General features: G+C 39.1%; 1 protein-coding gene across 4 annotated transcripts in view; it reads left to right on the forward strand.

Moving 5' to 3' along the window:
* Nucleotides 1-20,802, forward strand: part of ldb2a (LIM domain binding 2a) — a 112,682-nt gene extending 91,880 nt beyond the window's left edge. The window contains exons 5-9 of one of the 4 annotated variants that reach the window (XM_082506160.1): nt 2,460-2,543; nt 8,580-8,703; nt 10,672-10,725; nt 11,504-11,640; nt 18,778-20,802. In XM_082506160.1, the coding sequence (XP_082362286.1) occupies nt 2,460-2,543; nt 8,580-8,703; nt 10,672-10,725; nt 11,504-11,640; nt 18,778-19,008 (630 nt within the window). In that variant the 3' untranslated portion in view covers nt 19,009-20,802. Of the gene's footprint in view, nt 1-2,459; nt 2,544-8,579; nt 8,704-10,671; nt 10,726-11,490; nt 11,641-18,777 lie in introns of all 4 variants that reach the window. The other 3 variants (XM_082506161.1, XM_082506158.1, XM_082506159.1) reach the window with 3 other exon arrangements.
* Nucleotides 20,803-21,587: the final 785 nt, after the last annotated feature.

The raw sequence follows: 21,587 nt of genomic DNA on the forward strand, positions 1-21,587 counted from the left end.
GCAAATATTGTGGGGACAACTCATAAATGCACAGTAACTCCCATGAAATGGCTATTGCAGAATCTATAGTGCATAAGGAGACATATACTATATGCACTGTGTGTTTTGATACAGTGCATTGTTTGAGTAAAATTAATAGAGACAGTCCTAATATCTTCTGCAACTGGAGAGAGCATGGTAGAAAAAGTATTTGGATCTTAAGTAAGACTATACATAGTCAGAATACACAATTACACTGTGGCATTACAAGCAGGGGTGTTTCTGGGAGGTTTTTTGTACATTTGACATTTTTACTAGAAATAAAAACCAAGCAAAAAGAATGAACTATTTAAATATATTTTTGGTTACAAAAGTAAAGAATTGTAATTTTAGTAGAAGTAAATATCCTTTGTTGAGGGTTTGCAAAGCAATGGAGTTAGAACATGTCAAGCAGTGGACTAACCCACTGTGATGTGCATGGAGGGAGTCCATACTGCTGGTAACTAATAGGCTTTCACTGCATGTAATATTATTTAAGATTAAATAGTGGGACACTGTCACCCCAGGTCCCCCCCTTTACTCAATCCCTGGTTTCAAAAGGGGAAAAAAAACATTTGCACACCATTTGGCTCCTATTTAATAATTTTAATTCTTAAAGCATTCCTACAAAGGCAACGTCTCAATCAGTCGTATTTTCTTCAGGCACACATACCTGTCTTAAATTGGATCCAAATACTGTGAAGAGTTTCCCGTCTTTGAATACATATTATGATTTTCTTTTTCTTCTTTTTCCTTTTATTTTTAACAAATTTAGGCTGTTACCTAAAAGATTTTGCTTCAATGTGTGCACACTTTGTCTTTTTTACTGTTTGTTATTTATTGTTGTGTTATTTAGAGAGTCTAAAAGTTTATTTGCAATGGCCTTTCCTAGATATGCCTTTAAATAACATAAACCTGGGACATATACACGATAGGAAGAACGCAAACAGTTTTTTAAAAGGCAAAATAACAAAACTTATAGTACAGTGAAGCATCATAATAATTATGGAAGTTGCATCAAAGATAGATTTAAGCACAGCAAGCACGGCCTGGTCGTGTGATATTTTATGAGGTCATCATTTGTCTTAATCTACAAGGAGTATTTTAGCATTTTAAGTGCTTCAGTAGATTAGGTTTCCCCACTGCTGAGCAGCGTCCTGTGTCCTCTCACTTTAAGTTTGCTGCACATACCCACTGACATTTTCTTCATTGTTTAAACTTTTATATTTGGACCACTGCCACGCATTTTAAATTCTGAGTATGTGGCTCCGAATTTGTACTCTGTTGTTTGTGTGGCCTCTTGAACTGAGTGCCTCTGTCATCCCTGCACCATATGTGCCAGCATTTAACTACTACACAAATTGTTGAAACATCTCTGCACAAGAGATGCCAAGACAAACTTGTATACAGTACACTCAGCCTAATTCTGCTTGATGAGTGAAGTAATTCAGATGGCAATCCGCTGGCTGCCAATAATGTGCACTAGTTCAGTCCCCCTGTCACTCATGTTGGTCTGCTGATGGTACAAAAGGACTCCCTCGCTTCCCTCTTGACTTGCTCCACACAGAGATGTGACTGGAGATAGAATTATGCATTTTTCATGAGGCTCCAAATGCAACTATGCTCACTGCTTCTGCTCAGGCTGGGCTATATTTTGCTCTGTCGATACCTTCAGCTTTTTATGATTTGAATGCTCACTCGTGGTGTGGCAAACAAGCTTAGCGAATAATCGTGTGTTTTTAGACGCCCTCATATAATTGCTGTTTGGCTTTTTGTTTTTAACTTTCTTCTCATTTAAGATCTTTTCTTCCCTCCTACTCATACTGTAACATTATAGCTGTATTTCAGTTTTTCTAATGATTTGTATGGGGTCAGTCCTTAATCTTTTGTGCACGTATTGACATCTTGATCACTCTGTACATATACGCAGTTCATAAAAGTATAAATTATGGATTGCATCTGCAGATTTTGGCTATAGCTTTCAGACAGTTCTCATTATTTTTGTAAATGTTCTCTCCAGGCCGGGCCGTTATACATACGTCGAGGAACATCATCAAACCCACTCAAGATAGAATAAAACGGAACGGTGTCTAAATTTTAATGAAATGACAAAGTAATACTGATTAATTAGCTCACAAATTGACAAGAGTGTGAAATGAAATCCAAAAAAAGCTTCTATTCAGGTTCAGGGCACAACTGTAGTAACAGTGTTAAGTAGGTGCATTTATGACTGGAGGGTGTCGATTGTGCATAACCAGTGAATGCCAATTAGCCTAATTGGTTGTAGATAATTCGTTTTGTGGATTACAAACATAAAAATTAAGTGTGTGTGTGTGTGTGTGTGTGTATGTGTGTGTGTGTGTGTGTGTGTATAGATATAAAGTAAAACTATACTTTATATAACTCGTTTTTACTTTTCATTTCTCTGTTGCTAACTTTAGGCACAAGACCCTCAGGTGCTGGAACAACTGTCCAAAAACATCACTCGCATGGGCTTGACCAACTTCACCCTCAACTACCTCAGGGTAAGTACTGTGTGTGTGTGTGTGTGTGTGTGTGTGTGTGTGTGTGTGTGTGTGTGTGTGTGTGTGTATGAATGTGTGTCTGTCTGACAATGTCTATGACTGTCATTCTGCTTTTTGTTTTTCTTCTCATCTTGTCACACTTGATGCGCACTGAGGAGCAATTCTTGTCCATATTTAAACACAGTAATTCATGTTTCTCATAATTTCTAAGTATCTTGTATGCTTAGACTGAATAAACTTATATATTCATGTTTTGTCATCGTTAATGTGATCTTTTGGCACTATTACATTATACGGGCTACGATTAATCTTTTCTATTTGCAGATATATTGACTGTTTGAATATATAAGTTTGACTTGAACATCATTTCTAGACATTGTTTCCACTCCTCAGTTATACTGTTAGTGCAAATGTACCTATTTTCTCTTTTTTTTACTAGCTGCTGCTGTTATTTATGTGCTGAACACAGTGAAACTTAAGCGTATAATTTCAAAAGTGCATGGCATCAAAACAAAAAGAAGTACTTATTTATTCTTTACTGTCTGCATATACGTGTTTTTGTACCTGACCGCAGCAATATAATTTACGGAAATGGGAAGTATAAGCCGACTGAATACATTAGTGATTATTTCACAACGCTCTGTTTGTGTTTTTCGACACCACAGTTGACTGACAGCTACGATTTCCAAATGGGAGAACAAGAGCGAGCGGGAGAGAGACGGGGAGAGGGAAGAATTAATTGGATACAGAAAATTAGCATAACGTTAATGAACGCTCCCTGTTGAGACTCATAATTGTGAAATGGCGCGCGAATCAGGGAACGGCACCTCCGCTGCTTATAATAACTGAGTGAAGAAAGACACACAGAGGGGGTGAGAGGGAGCAGGGTGACTGTTTTTGTTTTTCTATAACAATGATCGTCGATACAGAAAGTAGCTGCTATGTGGCTGAAAAAGAAAAAAAAAATCAAGTATCTGTAATTAGTTGCTAAAGCTTTAGTTTCTGGTCTTTCTCTGTTTTGTTGATTCATTTGGTCAGTGCTTGGCAAATGAAACAACGATTGTGTCTTGCTTTCTGTTTGCTGACACCATGCATTTCATGGAAGAGGTTAAGCTGTTTGTGTCTAAACAGTCGCAGCTTGACTCGAACTGTGTCAGCCCTCCGAACCTCAGATGTATTTCAGAATACAGTGTGGTTTTATTTCAAATGGAACAGAAAATGTGAAACACAACAAATGATTTAGCGTTGTTTTGAGGTTTAATTGAATTTCAGTAATAATGAAAACAAGCTGCACATTATTTCATGTGTTAAATAGTAATATTTGCGAGAAATTTTCGGTTTAAAGGGGCGTCAGGAAGGCTGAAGACTCATTTATCCTGTAGCGGTGAATCTGTCTGTTTTCTATAGGTGCATAGATTTATGATCCCATTTCAGCTGATAAATGTGATTTTTAGGTTGCTTTTATTAGACAGTTTCATTTCTTATTTTTCACAAGAACAACTGCCAACTGATTTCCTTTCTTTCCAACACCCAATTAACCGTCTTACGATCCCTTTAGATTCATTGTCTGACCTCTTGTAGCAGTCCTGATATTCAGGTTGGGAATCACTGCTGTGTAGTCACTATTTTTCACTTTGCAAATGATATTTTCCCCTTACTGTTATCTGAAGGTGTCAAGGTAAAATACACCCTTTCCTCACATTAAACTAGCAATAATGTGTGTCTGGAAAAGACCTTTCCCAGTGTTTATCAGTCCTTCTAAAGAGACTGACAGTTTCCTGGCTTAGGGGTTACAACCGGCCTTTCTCTTACTCACAGAGGCACACACACACACTTTCTTTTTTTTTCATTTGGAGTATTTAAGCCTTTCCATGTATTGGAGCTGCCGACTTCCTACTATTCAGCCTGAAAATAGCCCTTGTTTTCAGGCTGAGAGCCAGGGCTTGTTGGCTGAGCTGGGGAGGGATATTACTGTGTCAGAAGGGAACTATCAGAGGAGAACATGGGATTAGTCTGCTACAGGGATGTTCACTTTACCTCGAGCGGCATGGCATCAAAACACTGCCGTCCTAACAGAGGGAAAAGCAACAGACGTGGTTATGTTTATGTAGGATAATTTGGCGTTAGCAGCTGAGTCTATGGTTGTTAGAATGACTAAGTTTAAAGCCCCTGTCTGGTCAGTGGTTTGAATATCCATCATGGTAAAACATGATTCCTGGTATTGCTGTCGACTTGAATAAAAGCCTCCAAAGCTATTGTAATCAAAGGAGCAGTGTAGATAACACATACAGCCCGTGATAAAAATCTCCTTCAAACTTTAAACTTTTCTTAGTTTTTCTTCTTCTTTTTTTATTCTGTGTTGCTGTACAGTACATCTGAAGATGGGATGAGCATGTTGATTAGAATTGACATCAGAATAGCAGGAATGGTGTGATGCTGAAGGTCACATGAGATCATTTGAGCATGCAGTGAATGATTAACAGTCTCCTTTCTCTCAGTAATGACTGTTAGAGTGCCCTTGAGCAACCTACTAGGCCACGCCTACTTTGACTGCAGCAGTTTTCACCTTGTATCACAATCTTATTGGGATACAGTAGAAACAACTATTCGTTTTCCGGTTGGCAGCACTATAGTTATGAAGCTGCAGTGGCCCAAATGACTGACACCAGACTGAAGACATTATTTGTTGTATGATTCTAGCATGTTGTGAAATGTGTTACTTCAGTCTTCCTAAATGCATCTTGGAACAAAAGCTAGCAGCAGTTGTTTCAGTAAATGTCCAGTGGCAGCATATGATTGTGTTATATAGATAAAACCATCTAGCTATGAACATTGATAGGAATTAGAACCTGTAGAAGCAATTTTATGGTATATAACTCCAGCAGTAGAGTCCTAGAGGCAGTTTTCGCCACTCCGTAGCCATCTTGCTAACACCTCTAAGCAGTTATGTGGGCAATTACTTTAAAGTTGCTATCTAAATAAATTGGGAGATGGGCACTTCATCGGTCTTCAGGACATAAAAAACACTTGTAGGATCAACAGTAAAATTTGATTTAAAAATGCTTTAAAGTTTGGTAACTTTACACAAAATAAGTTTTAAAAGCTTGAATCCATGAAAGTTATGCTTTTATGTTTTAACTTTAGCTGTGTAGTTTCATTAAAAGAGTTCAGAGTGCCAACTGATCATTGTGGCTGAAAAAATGACAATTCATACTACAAGAAAATGGATACATTTTATGTACATCTCTGTTAAAGTAAGAAGTGGATACACTAGCTACCTGCGTGGTAGCCAGTGTGAATTCATTCTCTACAGCATCAGTTATAACCGAGCAATTAATTGGCTCTAATATATAATTTGGATGTTTGATTGTGATATTGAAAACAAAATAAATTAGATAAAACAAGAGATAAAATATTTTCCTATGATGCTCTCATTTTGCTTTGGTTTTTTTTTGTTTTAGATTGAGCATACCCTGGGGCACTTTTCAACTCTCCCTGAAAGTCCAAGCTGTTTCACTGTTTAGTTTAGCTCAAGCCAACATGAGCTTTTGATCAACAAGAAATATCTTGAAAAAGTTCATTTGGCGTCTCTCTCTGGCGTCTACTTTTGGTTGGTTGTTACTTCAGCTCTACTTGTGACTGCTGTGCTGACAGCTCTGCACATCGTGTCTCTTTGGCAAGGACTTCATTATGCTCAGAACGGAATTCCCTGCATTTTAAAAACACGTGTCTGAAAATATGAATGTGTAATAAGTCATGTGTACAAGTCAAACCATACGTGGAAGTAAGGCATGAAACACGTTGATATCAAAGCATATGAGTAAATATTATGTTACTTGTTTATTAAGTATTCTGCTTTTGTCTAGCCCCGGTCTGTCTCCAAAGTGAAGGTCTGCAGGCCAGCTTACAAGACAGGTTTTAAGCTCAAAAACACCCCCTTGTCTGCTCCTAAATCCCAGTGAAAACCTTGTGTACACCCCCACATCCACCTCTTTTTTTCATTTATCTCTTACATTTAAAGTTAAGTTTATGAAAGTACCATGTAAAAACACCCATTTTTCAATGTCCAGTAAACACACGTTTGTCGAGAATAATGTGAGCGATCAAGATTATAATATTAACCAAAATACTTCAATACTTAATTCTTTTTTCCCTTCTTTCATGATCTGTCTCCATCTCATCCTATCCCTAGCATCCTTGTCGGTCACACCACCTTCTGCATTTCACTATATTTACCAGCCTTCTCTCTTTTCTACATGATATCTCTGTCTTCAACATCCTTTTCCAAATATAGCCACTATCTCTCCTGTACACATGTCCACTCCACCTCAGCCTCACCTCTCTAGCTTTGTCTCCAAATTGCTCTACCCAATTACCAAAGCACTGTAATTGTGATTTTTTTTCTTCTTCTGTATTCCACCAACAACACAACTGGCATAGAAAACAGGTTATTTTTTTCATTTATAAAACTTTTATTGCCATGTCGCTCACTTTTAATGTATTTTCTATTTCCTGCTTACTCTGTTTTTTGTTAACAACGTTCATCATTGTTCTCTAACTTTAACCAAAAAGTTATTGTAGTTATTGTAGTCAAACTTTGTGATGCCCTAACTCAAACAAAACCCTTTTTCCCTAGGAGGGACAAAAATTCTTTTCATTTATCAGTTTTCAAAAGCAAATTGTGCCACTGTGTTGATGCAGGCCTTGATCGGAAAGTGCTTATGTGAACGTGTTAAAGATGGCAATTAAGTATTGTGTTTTTGAATCAGCCTCAAGTTGTTCTGCGGGGTAGATTTTTCAGACCAGAATGTAATATAAGGTCAGAATCTAATTGTAGCCTGTGTCAGGAGAACATCTATTTCACTTAAGACAATTTCAAGTTCTTATAAGCAGTGCACTCCGTGGCTGCAAATTGCAACACCACCAGAGGGGATCTATTCCACATAGCACCTGCATGTGCAACCTCCAGAGTCAGCTAGTCCTGAGAAGTAAAGAACAAAAATATTCCATGTAGAAATTAACCAGTTTTAACATTTTGACTAGTTTGTTAGATTAACTGATAATTTTAATTTGGCCGTCAGTGTGAACGTGAGCTTGAATGGCTCTCTATCTCTCTTTGTTAGCCCTGTGATTAACTGGTGACCTTACCAGGGTTTACCTGCCTTTCAGCCTCCCTGTGACCCCAAGTTTGATAAGCAGTTTACAAAAATAGATGGATGGATGTTGCAGAACGTTTAATGCTCAATTTTTCCTAGACAGACAAAAGTGAGTCAGAAAAACAGAACCGTTTTATTCAGTTAGAGGATATGAACCAGGCTAGCTGACTGGAGTTTGATCCTAGTATTTTCCTGTGATTGGTTTAATGCAGGCAGGCCTGCAACTGGCCAATGGCTGTCCTCCAGCTACACCAACAAGCATCTGGATGGTTACTGCTGCTGAACAAGTTGGGCTGACCAACTTGTAATGCTATCCAGATGTTATCTGGATAAGCTTATCCTGATGTATTTAAAATGACAAGACGACCCCTGATTCCTCCTACAAGATATCACCAGAGATTTACAGTTTTCCCCTAGATGAATACTGTACTTAAAGTCTCCTTAAGAGCAGAATATTGTTGGAGGACAGTGTGGGAACGATGAGGCCAGTCTGAGTTGGCTGTGTCTAAAGCAGAAACACTCAGACACACACATGTCCAAGTTTGTGTGCATGAATTTGAATTTTCTATGAATTATAAACAGCTCAACAAAGACTGCTTATATTTAAAAGCCTTACCCTGCACATCATTCTGTTTCTCTGTGAAACACTTTCTAATAGTAACCTGTTTTCTAAAGGTACTATATTAATAGTATCCATAAAACCTAGATTTACTGCCTAATGAATAACTCCCAATCTGTATGTGCATGATTAATTAGACAACAAACTCATAATTTTTATGTTTGTTTGTTCTTTTTACCTTAATAAGAACAGCAGCGGCATTAAGATGACAGTGTCTGTCTCCTCTAACGAAGTGTGTGGCTTGTGCTATTGTGTTTGCAGTTGTGTGTCATCCTGGAGCCCATGCAGGAGCTCATGTCAAGGCACAAGACCTACAACCTCAGCCCCCGGGACTGTCTCAAGACATGCCTATTCCAAAAATGGCAGAGAATGGTAGCCCCACCAGGTAACTACCCATTACCTTATACACAGATTTAGAAGAATGTGTTTTCAGTTAAAGCTGTTTTACTGTGCAGTTCATGTAATAATAATTAATTGAAAGTGAACATTTGATGTTCCAAGTGGCATTAACTAGATTGGATAATGACAACATCTTCTTAAATGTTCAGATCCAAGCCCAAGATCTAATTGTTTCCTCTACTGAGCTTTTAAGATTCTTCCTTTTAACAGCTTTTAATTCCAGCCCGTCACTCTCTGTGTGGGAATCTGAAAATTTTCACTCAGAATGTGTTTTCATTGCATCATTTATGTTCCCAAATTTGCCATTATATGTCTTAATCCCATAAATATGTTTTGCCTGTCAGGTATATGAAATTAATCAGAATTCAGGGTTGCCTCTTGAATCTCAGCCTTGCCAATCTTAACGAGCCTCTTAGCTTTCTATGATTGATGTTTGCAGGGTGGTTTCTGAAAAGTACCAGGCTTAAATTGGCTGTGTGGTTCTTAAGCTGGAGAGAAGGAGTAAGCCGAGGTTTTTTTGGGAAGGGGGGGGTTTGGATACATCGGAGTGGCTGCAAATTACAGCAATGCTTAGCGAGGCGTGACGAGATGTCTTTAAAAACCAACACCAGTCAAAAAGCCTTTGACTCAGACCTGTGTAACTTTAATTAAGAGTGCTGGGTGTAATCAAACTAGTAGATCCAGCTCCCTGGCCAGCGGCTCCCCAGCGTCGACGACGTTCTTCAAAGAAAAGAAAAAAGAAAACAGAGAGGGAAAAAAAACAGAAGGCATTTTATGAATATAAAGTCTTAGGGAAAAAAACAGACTCCTGTATTGATAGTTAATTGTGCTCATGGTATAAAAATACAGCTTAATATGAAATCCCCCGTAGCTGCTAAAGATTCATCATATACCAAATAGAGTTATTTATATATGTTTATTGTGTTATTTGGCTTGGTAGCGTTTATGTGGGAGTGCTGGCTCTGAACCGCCGTGTAAAAATTAAGTCTGATTCTTCCTTGAGGTCAGGGCTCTGAGTCCGTTTCACCATCTGTCTTTATTTTGACATCACAGTTGCCTGATCTTTGCAGTTTAGCTGGAATTGGGGTTTTCCTTATTGGTTGCGTGTTATTCTCCTTTTCCTGCAATTCTTCTCCAGCTTGGAAACTGGTTGGGATTTAGCCAGGAAGGAAGCCACGGGCGCATTTATGCTCTGATAAATCCTTTTGGTGGAAATGGAAGCGATTTTAGTGCGTCACTGGTTCAGCATCGGAGGAAACCAGTCGGATAACAGAAATGATTGTCTCTGACAATGGGCCCGCTTTTCCTTTCTTTCTGTTTTTTTGCACACACGTCTGTCAAAGTCAGGAATCAAAAGAGAAGAAAGACTGATAAAAATTCCTCTTGTTTTGCCTCTGATTTATAGTTTCAGTTTTGTTTGTATCATGAGTCGCTGGTTGTTATAACTGAATATGAAAGCATCTCCCTTGGTGTGATTAGTAAGAACCTCAAAAAATGTATTTCATTTTCAGACATCTGTTTGAAGATCATAGCAGTGTTTTCTTCTCTCTCTTGAGATTAAAAGGAATAATGTTTTCTAACAAATGTTGGCAGGATTTGCAAAATCTTGTATTCATAAATTATGCACTACATAAATTATTTTGTTAATACTAGAAACACTAAGATCTCTATTTAACCTGTGCCAGTGCTTTATATCTTTTTTAATAATAATGGTTTAATAATTTAATTGCACTTTCAGGACTCGTGTATGGCTCATTAGTAGAATAATATATTTCATTTAGTTTGCACAGTGGTGCACAGTGGTTCAATAGCATCTGTGTGGCATTGAATGTTCAGTTATTTCTCTCCCTTTTCTGTGTCGTCATCTCTGGTCTGGTCTTCTTTTGTCTTAAATTGTTTAAGAAATGATCCAACTTTCTGAGTAAAATAAAACTGATTTTGGCTCCGGTTTCAGCTGGACACCCACAGAACTTCAAAACGGAAATATTTCCCACAAATCACAAAAAAGGTATCTTCTCTCTTACATTGTCTATTGTCTGCAGCCTTAAAAGAAAACAGCACCCTGGTGCTCACCGGGATGCACTGAAATATATTTTGTGTGCAAGTTTTTCATGGATGCTCAACTGCATGTCAATAAAATAGTCCTCATACCTGTACTGAATTTAAAAAAAAAGATACAGGTTAGATGATGCATGTTAAACCATTCTAAAACAGAGTGATTAAAACTATACACACTCGTGCTCAGCAATTCAGACGAATGTGCAAGAATGCATACATAAAAGCATATTTAGTGAGACAAACACAGATGGGCTTTCTGCCTCACTAGAGCAGTTTTAATCTGGTTCGTGCGATTGAGGAACACCACAGTCGGTGCTGTGCCGAAATCATTAACAAATTTACATTACGATGAGCATCAGGGTCCATTGTTGAGCATTTATGCAAATAAAAAAGGGGTTCTTTCTTACTAGTGCATGTCTTGGAAGATGTTAACACTCGTGTGGTTTCACCTCAGAAGAAAACAAAGCATGGGTTCTGTAGAATTTGCATAGCCCGTTTTTGCATGTGTTCTTTCTGCATGCGTGCATGTACTCTGGCCTTTTAAACATTTCTGTCCATGTTTTTTCTGTATCTGCATGTAACTCTGACAGTCAAAGCGTCTACTGTTTGACCCCACACACATATATACATGCACACTGCATACTGCGCACACCCCTACACCTTGTCTCCGTCTGTATGCATTATGTTCTTGGCATGGCCTCTGTTTCTCTTTGCTGGTCGCGCCAAAGCTGAGCCTGCCCGACAGACAACCACGAAGAGGAGGAAACGGAAGAACTCAGCCAGCAGCGCCAATAGCAGTGTGGGCACCACTGCAAGCAAGAAACGCAGCCCGGCCACCAACTTCAGCCTCTCCAGTCAGGTACCTGTAAGCATCAGCTCCACTTTCCCTCCTCTTTTTTTTTTTTTTTTGTTGCGAAGTCTTCACATGCAAGTTTAGAGGGTAACAAACAGGAAATTCTGAATGCTAGTGCAGCTATTAAGCTTAGATTATTTGCGCAAATGAGGGTAACAAAGGAACTAAAGTCTCGGTTCTGAGACAAAGAAACCCTGTGGGACGTGAATGAAAACATGTGGCCCCAAAAGATAAAGAGAAAATACATAAAATACAGTACAAGAGCAGGTTTATGAAAAACAAGTAAAAAAGGTGAATGAAACTCTTCTGCTGCTTTTTTTTTTTTGCCGTGGGTTGTATCATGTTTTGTAGCTGCATACTTAATTTTTCTTGAGTATTCAGTATCTCAGAGTAAACTTTATTCTTGTCAGAATACGCATGTTCGAAAAGACCCAGCTGACCCTGTTGCTTAACCAAGTGGCTGAAGCCTGGAGGTTTAAAAAGGGAAAAAAAAGGCTTGAATATCAGGACCAAATGGGAAAATGTGGGTGGGGTAGGTGACACTTTGCCCTCTCTCAGCCACCACGCTTGAAATGCCCTTGAGCAAGAACCTGAACTCACAGCTGTCCAGAGGACTGGTGGCTAGCTGTACTTGCTTTCACATAAATGTAACGAAGACATAAACAAACAAGAACCAAGAAAAAACTTAAGGATACTGATTGCTCTCCTTTGAATGAGGTTTCTTGTTTAAATCCCTGAAGTCCAGCAGATGTGGGATTACTGAAGCTGATGCCAACATCCATATACTATAGAACTATACTGTAGCTGCTTTAGAACAGTTATTTTTTAATACATACTCTTGACTTACTAACTTTTTCACCTTTTTGTTAAACAATAAACTTTAAGCACCAGTAAATGGAAAATATCAGAAATATTGATAAGCCAATGTAAATTAAATTAACACAATTAAAACAAGAAGCATCTAAAATGAAAAGAAACAATGTAACCAATAACAAACATGCTGCATATTCAAATATGTGTTATTAACACATTACATTACATATACATTTAATCGTTTTTACACTACAGATATAAAACTTATGTCCAAAACTTAAAAAGAAAACAGCTTTCAGATCAACTTTGAACACCTTTACTCAGTGTGAAACTAATTACAATTGTGTATGAATGCCTGATTTAGCTACAGGTTTCCATAAAAGGCCACTTGACACAGTTAGAGGTTAAATAGCCTCTTAAACAGCTGAGTATCACACCACATGCTTGGCACTCCCCTCGAGGATTCAATGCCATTGTGAGAGTCTGCAAAGGCTGCACTGTCATTCCATACACTGCTTATTATGCACACACTGTATTATATTTACACTACAGCATCCAATTTACTGTTCTGTAGCCACACTGGTGCACTGTTTTTCAACACACATTTCAGTGCCGTTGAGAATGCGCCAATTCCAAACATAAAAGGAATTTATTGACATTAAAGTGTCGCCGGTTACCATTAATGTGTGGCTGTCTTGTACGTAGGACTAATACTACTTAATGGGAAATTTGAGGTTCTAATGCTTTTCTATACAGCATGTGCGGAACAACAACCAGATCTCCCAGAAAAGATGTTTATATACTGCTGCTTGCTTCGAAAGAAACCATAAAAATCTTTATTATGCTTCTTAGGGATGTTTTTTTGCAGTGTAGGAAACTCATGCATGTAAGCACTACACACAAAGTGGTGTATAAAGTGCAGGACACTGGAGAGTGTCTGTGGTTAAGTTTAAGCAACAAAAACACTTCAGAAATAAAATCGTTTCAGTGTAATTTTAATAAAGTAAACATGCAGTAAACGTGGTGTTTCTTTTGGCTTTTTCAGTATTTGACAAAGATCGTAATCTTTTTCTGACTTTTACCAAGACCTTTAAGTCGGCAAAATATAACCACAAAAAAGTTCAAGGGTCCTTTCAAACTACAAGTAGAGACATGTATTATTCCACGGTTGCATATTGTAAAGGGAAAAAAAGCAAATGAAAGGTCCTCCATAAACATTCTTTGCACAATGGCAAATTCACTAATTAAAAACTATTTGAAGTAAATGCAAGTCATTTCTAGGATACAGGGTTGAATAAAGGGACATTATAGAACTTGTAGAAACTTTACATCCCATTAGGTTGAATGATTTCAATCCCGGATCGACTGGCTGCCTCTCAGTTTATGCAGGGTTGTTGTGTTTTTTTTTTAATGCTGCTTTTCTTGTTTTTCTTGTTATTCTAATTTTACTCTTGTATAAGGAACAAACTCTGGGTCACCTCTACACACGCTCACGCTGTATTGGCCCTCTATATTCTGTCCTGTGGTTAGCCGTCTTTTTAGTTTTGTTGCCCTCGCTCTCCTCTTTTACCTCCTTCCCTCCATCTCGCACATACATAATGTACAACTCACACACATATACACAAAGCACACGCAAATTGTTTTCTCTCTAGAAGGCAGCGTGGCTCTGTGCCAGCTCTCATTATTACCGATATCTGTATACACCCTCCACCCCCCCAACCCCATCCTCCCTCTCATGCACACTCTCTACTCCATCACTACTGCCCCCACCACCTCCTTCCCACCCACACGTACACACATAAACACACACAGACGCGCACACACGCATACACCATCCGTACCACTCATGTCGTGCATTCACACGCCTCTTAAAGACTGGCAGCGTGGCTGGTAACATGCTGGTTACATATGTTGTGCGCCTGCTGTCTTTGTCTGAGAAGTTGTTCGTTTGTGGCTGAACACAAGCCTACGTGAGCCCAATAACAATAAGGAGTGGACCCTCACAAGGGGAAGGGGGGTTACCAGTGGCTGGAGAAGAGGAGGTGTGGGGGAAGGAAGGTGGTGGCGTGTTGGGGTGGTGTGTTCATGGAATGAGCAACACTGACCTCTAGTGGTTTAAATTAAGTTTTGCGCACATGTTCCTTCTTTGCCCAGCAGGCATCTCAAACAGCAATCCCCAGTTAGTTCTCATTGTAAGATTGTCACATAGGGAGCATATTATAGAAGACATATCGTAGAGTAAAGCCTTAATGCAAAGTCTGTCCAATGTATATAAACAACAGAGCAGGTCAGCCACTAATCAGAAGGTCGGTGGTTCGATCCCAGGCTGCATCCTGGCTGCATGCCAAATATCCTTGGGCAAGATACTAACCCCGTGTTTGCCTACTGGTGGTGGTCAGAGGGCCCGGTGGCGCCAGTGTCCGGCAGCCTCGCCTCTGTCAGTGCGCCCCAGGGCAGCTGTGGCTACAATGTAGCTTGCCATCGCCAGTGTGTGAATGTGTGTGTGAATGGGTGAATGACTGAATGTAGTGTGAAGCGCTTTGGGGTCCTTAGGGACTAGAAAAGCGCTATACAAATGCAGGCCATTTACCATTTACCATTTACAACAGAGCTGTAACTGAAGAGAATTTGAGCATAACATTCAAAGTTCTGCAATGAGAAAGGAATTTGAAGTGCCATAGACGTGAGACATAACAGAAGTAACTCTGATGAGTGTTTTATACACATCTTTACTGATAATTTGGAATTTGAGTATGTTGTTTAATAAATCCATTTGTCTGACGGCAGAATTGTACACATGAGAAAATCTACAGTGAACATTCAAAAGTATCTATGAATCCAAAGCTTGGGTCAGCCCTATTTAATTATAATAAATACTTCTTATATTCACGCACCTACCCAATGTGTATTTATCCACCACTGAAAATAATAATAATAATAAAGCTAAAACTTAAGGTTTTTTTTTAACATAACAATACATTTGTGACTTATTTATGTCATGCATGTTTTTAATAACAGTAAATGATCTCAATGCTTTAGAGGGAATTAAAGGCTTTCGTCTTTTTCCCCCTTTTTTAATGTAGCATCAGGGAAAATAAATATAGTCATGAAACGTACGTTATATTTAAATAGAGAAGGAACAGGGATCTGGTAACATTATTGTCTTACTTCATGCTGTGTTCTTATCTTTGTTGCTTTAAGGGACAGTTGTGTCTTCTTATCCTGTTGTTGGCATCACTATCCCATCTAAATCACACTTGTTGTTTCGGAGGCCTGTGGAGAAAATATGTTCTCTACGCTCCACACAGCTAATCTCTGTAAAAATATGGTAATGACACTGCTCAGTGAATGAAGGGAGCAGGGAGGCGTTCATCCCTGAGTCGGCCTATTCAAAACCTCACCGCTTAGCTACTGCGAAAGCTAACTCTTAACGAGATGAGTAGACAAGTAGACACTATTAATTAGCTCACAATTAGTGCTCCCCAGTCTCAGACTAGCCACCAGCTGTTATCACCCGAGGGATTTTTTTTCTTTTTTTTGAGGGGGGGTGCCCAAAATTGGCCAGAGGTAGGTTGACAGGCCTCCTCACAGGAACAGATGGTGAATGCAAGGCTTGTTGGCAATCAGCACGTTTTTAGCTAATGACTTAATTAGCTATGCAAATTGACAAATCAGTGTGGATATTGTCATTTAGTTGAAAAGCTCACCTAAATTAATTAGCCTGATTAAGGCATAGTGGGGTGTAGAAGTGGTCGCTGGGGGGGTTTTGGGGATGGCTTGGATAAATAAACTGCCTCTCCTCATTGGTGCTTCCCATCAAAGATTGCGTGTGTTTTACGTGGGTAGTTGTAGGGTGTGCTAAGTTGTCTAGTTTTATTTGTATGTTTACATCAATGATTGCTGCGTGTGATCGTGTGTTTGCCCATACAGAAAAGAAATAGTAAAAACTTATATGTGATTACTCATGAAAGTGGCCACTTTCATGAGTAAATCATATAAGGCTTACATGATTTACTCATGAAAGTGGCCACTTTCGCATTACTTTCATACATTGTTTTAGTAAGTATCCAAAACATACAAGTTTCATTATATAATTTTTCAAGGGATCTTATATCTGTTTTCACACAAGTTTCACACAAGACAGATACAAACTTTATATATATCTTTTCTATATGGGTGCTCTCTGCTCTGTGTGATTCGGGTCTGTAGCCAGAGGCTTGTGTGTGTGTTGTGTACTTCACCTACAGGACTAATCTGCATCCGACTGACTGTGTTTATGTTCAGGTGTGCGATTGTACAGTAAATGGTAAATGGTAAATGGCCTGTATTTATATAGCGCTTTACTAGTCCCTAAGGACCCCAAAGCGCTTTACATATCCAGTCACCCACCCATTCACACACACATTCACACACTGGTGATGGCAAGCTACATTGTAGCCACAGCCACCCTGGGGCGCACTGACAGAGGCGAGGCTGCCGGACACTGGCGCCACCGGGCCCTCTGACCACCACCAGTAGGCAACGGGTGAAGTGTCTTGCCCAAGGACACAACGACCAAGACTGTCCAAGCCGGGGCTCGAACCGGCAACCTTCCGATTACAAGGCGAACTCCCAACTCTTAAGCCACGATCGCCACGTAAGCTTATCTAGGTTTGTGTGCCAGTGTACTGTTTGTCCTTTGTATGTGTGCTGCAGAGGAGATGGCTGAGGAGAGCGAGATCTCTTAAGCAGGGCAACGTTGACACACATGGCCAGTGAAGCATGTGCTCCATTTAACTGAACAGCTTTTTCCCAGGTTACGATGGATGTTGTTGGGGCTCGCCAGTCGGGGGATGCTTAGGCAGCCAAAGCGAGACACAAAGACTTAGAAAGATGCACAAATAAATAAACCTGTGATTGATTCAGAACCTACTGATCAGTATTCACAGTGATTCACAGATTCCACTCCAGTGATTATGTTTAGTCAAAGTGAGGATGAACTTAGCAACGTGACAAAATGCAAGCTCACACATGGGGCATCCCCCTCCATCAGGATTCCTTCACATCACAACAGTCACCGATATCAGTGGATAATAGATAAATCTTTCTCCTTTAATTCCTTGACCCCCCGTGGGAGGGCCATCTCTGTGAAATATGTCTTACATGATGAGCATTGATTGGGATGGGTACAGATGCTTAGGCACTGGAGGAATCTCCTATCTGGATGGGAATGTTTCCTTTGCATGGGGTGCTTAGAGAAATTAGATCACTTAATATGCCAGCGTCTGTCCAAAAACCCCCACTGAAGAGCACACATGTACTGTCTTTAGATCGGAAGAAAGGGATGATAATTGAAGCAGAAAAACACACACTGTACCTCTACCATCATAGAGCAACCGGGCATACCTTCTTCAAACAAAAATTATGATAAAGTCTGGTCTAGAGTACAACTAAATATTTATTTTTATGACCTCTTGCTTTTTTTAACCCTCTGTTTTAAAATGTCATTGATTAAATTCTAATTATGGGAAACAGACAACATACATAATCATTTATTTGAAGTAATGAAAATGTTATTATAAGGTCTTTTCGGTTGGATCTGCGTTCATTTGATATTCAGATGGTGCTTTGGTCTGAGAATTAGATGAAACAGATATGCATTAATTTCTTCTCTGGTGATTTCTCACTCACTTTAGCATATTAATTCTGAATCACCCCAAGGCTAAATACAGCCGGCCCTGCACAAAACCAAAAACATTCCACGGCTCCCTGTGTAAAAGTTAATTATATTTGTAAGCCAGACTTCAAAACTAGTTAGAGACTGCTTTAAAGAATGAAAATGAGTGAAATTAACAAATGGATGAGTTAGTTAATAAAAAGAAAAAAGAAGAAGAACAAAAAGAGGACAAAAATTACACACAGCAATAATAAAAAAAAATAAAACAGTTGACGGAAGGATGATGCAGTGAATTTTGTGGCTTTTTGCAATAATATTTGCATGTACTATAAGTGTATTTAGGGCTTGCTTTATATTTGTATGCATGTATCTCTTATCTCTGTGATAAACCTGTTCAAACTCCCATTGGATAAGCTACAAATTTTACAGTGGTCTAGCCAAAATGCACCCCTGCTTATATACAGCAGTGAACCCATTGTATGGTAATGTGAATATTCAGGGCGTGAAAGGAAGCACGCAATTAAAAAGTGACTGATAAAGTGACCCAGCTGACGGGACAGTTTAAATATGTTGTTACCTTTGGAAAAGCCAGGAGGAAAAAAAGACAAATTATGTGTTTTTCTGTTTTCAGAATAAAAAATATCATATACCTTCCTCTCTTCTTCTCTCTCTTTCTTAAGGACGTGATGGTGGTAGGCGAGCCGACCCTGATGGGCGGCGAGTTTGGGGACGAGGATGAGCGTTTGATCACCCGTCTGGAGAACACACAGTACGATGCCACCAACGGCCTGGATGACGAAGACGACTTTAATAGTTCCCCAGCTCTGGGCAACAACGCCCCTTGGAGCAGCAAAGCCCCCGCCGCCCAGGATAGCAAGCCCGAGAGCACGGCGCCACAACCCTCGCAGTAAAACAAAAGAAGAGGGAAAAAAAAGCCCAACAGATCCTTGACTTCACATGGACTGGACTTTTTAACCTCCCCCCTTCCCCTGAGGGCAGTACTTCTATGCCTCATAACATTGTACTGAATCAGAACCCCCCCGTCTGCAAAGTCACCACCGGCATGTCCAGCCAAAATACTGTACGTCCGTCCCGGATATTTTCTTCTTTTCTGAATCACTGTAACATCTAGGAGAACACTGAGAACTGGCAGCATTGCACAGCAATATCCACAGACAAGAAATGCATACAGGTCGTATGCAACTATAATGTAAAAATAACAAGGTGTGGGATTTCTTTTTTTTTCTTTTTCTTTTTTTTCCAAGAATGCAGTGGAAAATTGTGGATCAAATTCTCCTCTTTGGACCCTCAGCTACAGACCTCTCATCTAGTGGAATACCACAGATGTGATTGGTTGACCTTCAGGTCACAAGTCATCCTGCTGATGGTAGACAGTGGGGAGAAAAGAAGAAGAGTAAAAACAACGAACAAAATGTCTTCAAAAAAATAAGCAAGCTCAAGAAGGCAAAGTGTTTTTTAACAGCCACCAGAGCCATTGGAAGCATCTAACCACATTGGAGACAAATGAAATATTGTTTGAGGCAATTGCATTTTTATTGGAAATTCAGTCGGCTGTTGGTTTGTTTCTGCTGTTGCTGTTTATTTCCATTTCCAATTAAGGGGAAATAAAAGTTCTCTACCACTATGGACTCCTTTGAAACAAGGGAAACTCGTGTCCTACGATTGTTTTTCCACATTACCGCGGTCGTCACAGATTGTGATTTCATGCAAACCAGTTTGATTGTGTTTGTAGTCTATTGGTATTTCGCTTCTCTCAGAATCCTTTTGCAATCACATTGTAATTTTGCAGATCAGTATGTGAACTTTTCCGACACGCGTTGATGCGTTATTGTTGATTTCTTTTCTTTTTTTCTTCCTGGAAAATTGGACTTCGTTCCCTTTAACGACCTACTCCCAAACTGATACTAAAGCCTTTTCCTGCATGATTTTATAGGAATTTTATTTTTTTGTTTGATCTATGTGCTTTATAAAACTCATCTGTTGGATTTTCCTTTTGGGTTCATCAGTTTGGGAACACTGTTACAAGGTTTGTAGCTCTGTAAATAGAGGTGGAATCTATTTTGTCCACTGTAAATCAGCCACTGAAAGCAGTTTGGACATGGCAGCTGTTTTGTTTTGTACAGGAGGTTCAGATTTCTGTTGGGTGGTTTGGATGGATGCCTGTTTGCCTCTGTCAGAACCAAACTCTTAATGTCCTCTCTAGCTAGTGGAGAACCAAAGCCACAATGTTAATAACAGCCACACAGTCACATGATGATATTTGTTGTGTACTCTGTGACATATTGTAGGAACCGCCCCCCCACAAAAACAGCAACAGTAACATTTTAAAGACAAGATCAAATCCCATCCACCCGACAGAAACACTTTGAGATCCCTGTGTTTGTGTTCACACTTGTTCTTTAATCATTAATTGAATTGATACTACAGTATATCCCTGATCTCTTTTGTTGGATTTTTGTTTAAAAATGGGCAAGAAGACAATGATGGATGTCTTTATACAATTGGATCTTATGGGTATTTATTTGTGCATTTGTAAGGAAGCTAACACGTTTCTAAATATGTTTGCGCCTAGTATTATTAGACACCATTTGTACATTATATAGCAGAGGTGTTCAGTGTCATATCTGATGTCTGGTATGTATGCTTTACCATTATGTGTGCCAATAAACCGTGCTTACAAAGTAGTTGAATTTGGTTTGATTATGCTTGATGTGAGCATGGAGCCGGACTTTTCCAGTCTGATTTTTTTAGGGGTTGAATTTTTACTTCATCAGTCTAAATCATTAAAAAGCTGTATTTATATGTTATTGGAGGAACTCAGCAGATCAAGTTGATAAATTATCATTGCAGGTTCTTTTCTTCTTTTTTCTTTTTTCTTTTATTTTGAAGGGCTTTTCACAAAACAGTTTTTTTGGGGGGACAAAGACAGCAAGATGAGGGCAGAGTTAAATTCTCAGCTACACATTTAAATGAAAGGAAATCATATTTTGGCGGCATAATCATTATTTTATGCTCTGTTTTTGTTATTATTGTTCATTACCAGCCAAAGCAAGGCACACTTCTTCATATTCCCTGTATCCATAATAGGATATAATAGCAGAAAATGACTGTCATCTACCAAAAACACCTTCTTCATGGATTTTCTAATGACCTTTAATGAGCATACTGGGAGATGTCTGCTGCAGAAGTTCAGAATTCAGTGCAGCATAATTTTAAATATTAAGCCATGATCATAGATGTCAAATCATTAGAGGGGTCAACTTAAATGCATATGCCTCATACATTCATACATACCCTTGTTAATATTAAGACCCTTAACTACATGTTCATAGACTACTTCCTCTTAAAATGCATTCTGGGAAATGTAAGTACATGAATAATAACTGAGGACAAGGTATCTCTAGGTATAGTATAGAGTTGTTCTTTAATTATAACTGCCGTTAAGGTAAATTGACTGCACAAAGACCAC

The sequence above is a fragment of the Aulonocara stuartgranti genome, assembly GCF_965226115.1.
Source record: "Aulonocara stuartgranti genome assembly, chromosome: 2".
In the NCBI taxonomy this organism is placed as follows: domain Eukaryota; kingdom Metazoa; phylum Chordata; class Actinopteri; order Cichliformes; family Cichlidae; genus Aulonocara; species Aulonocara stuartgranti.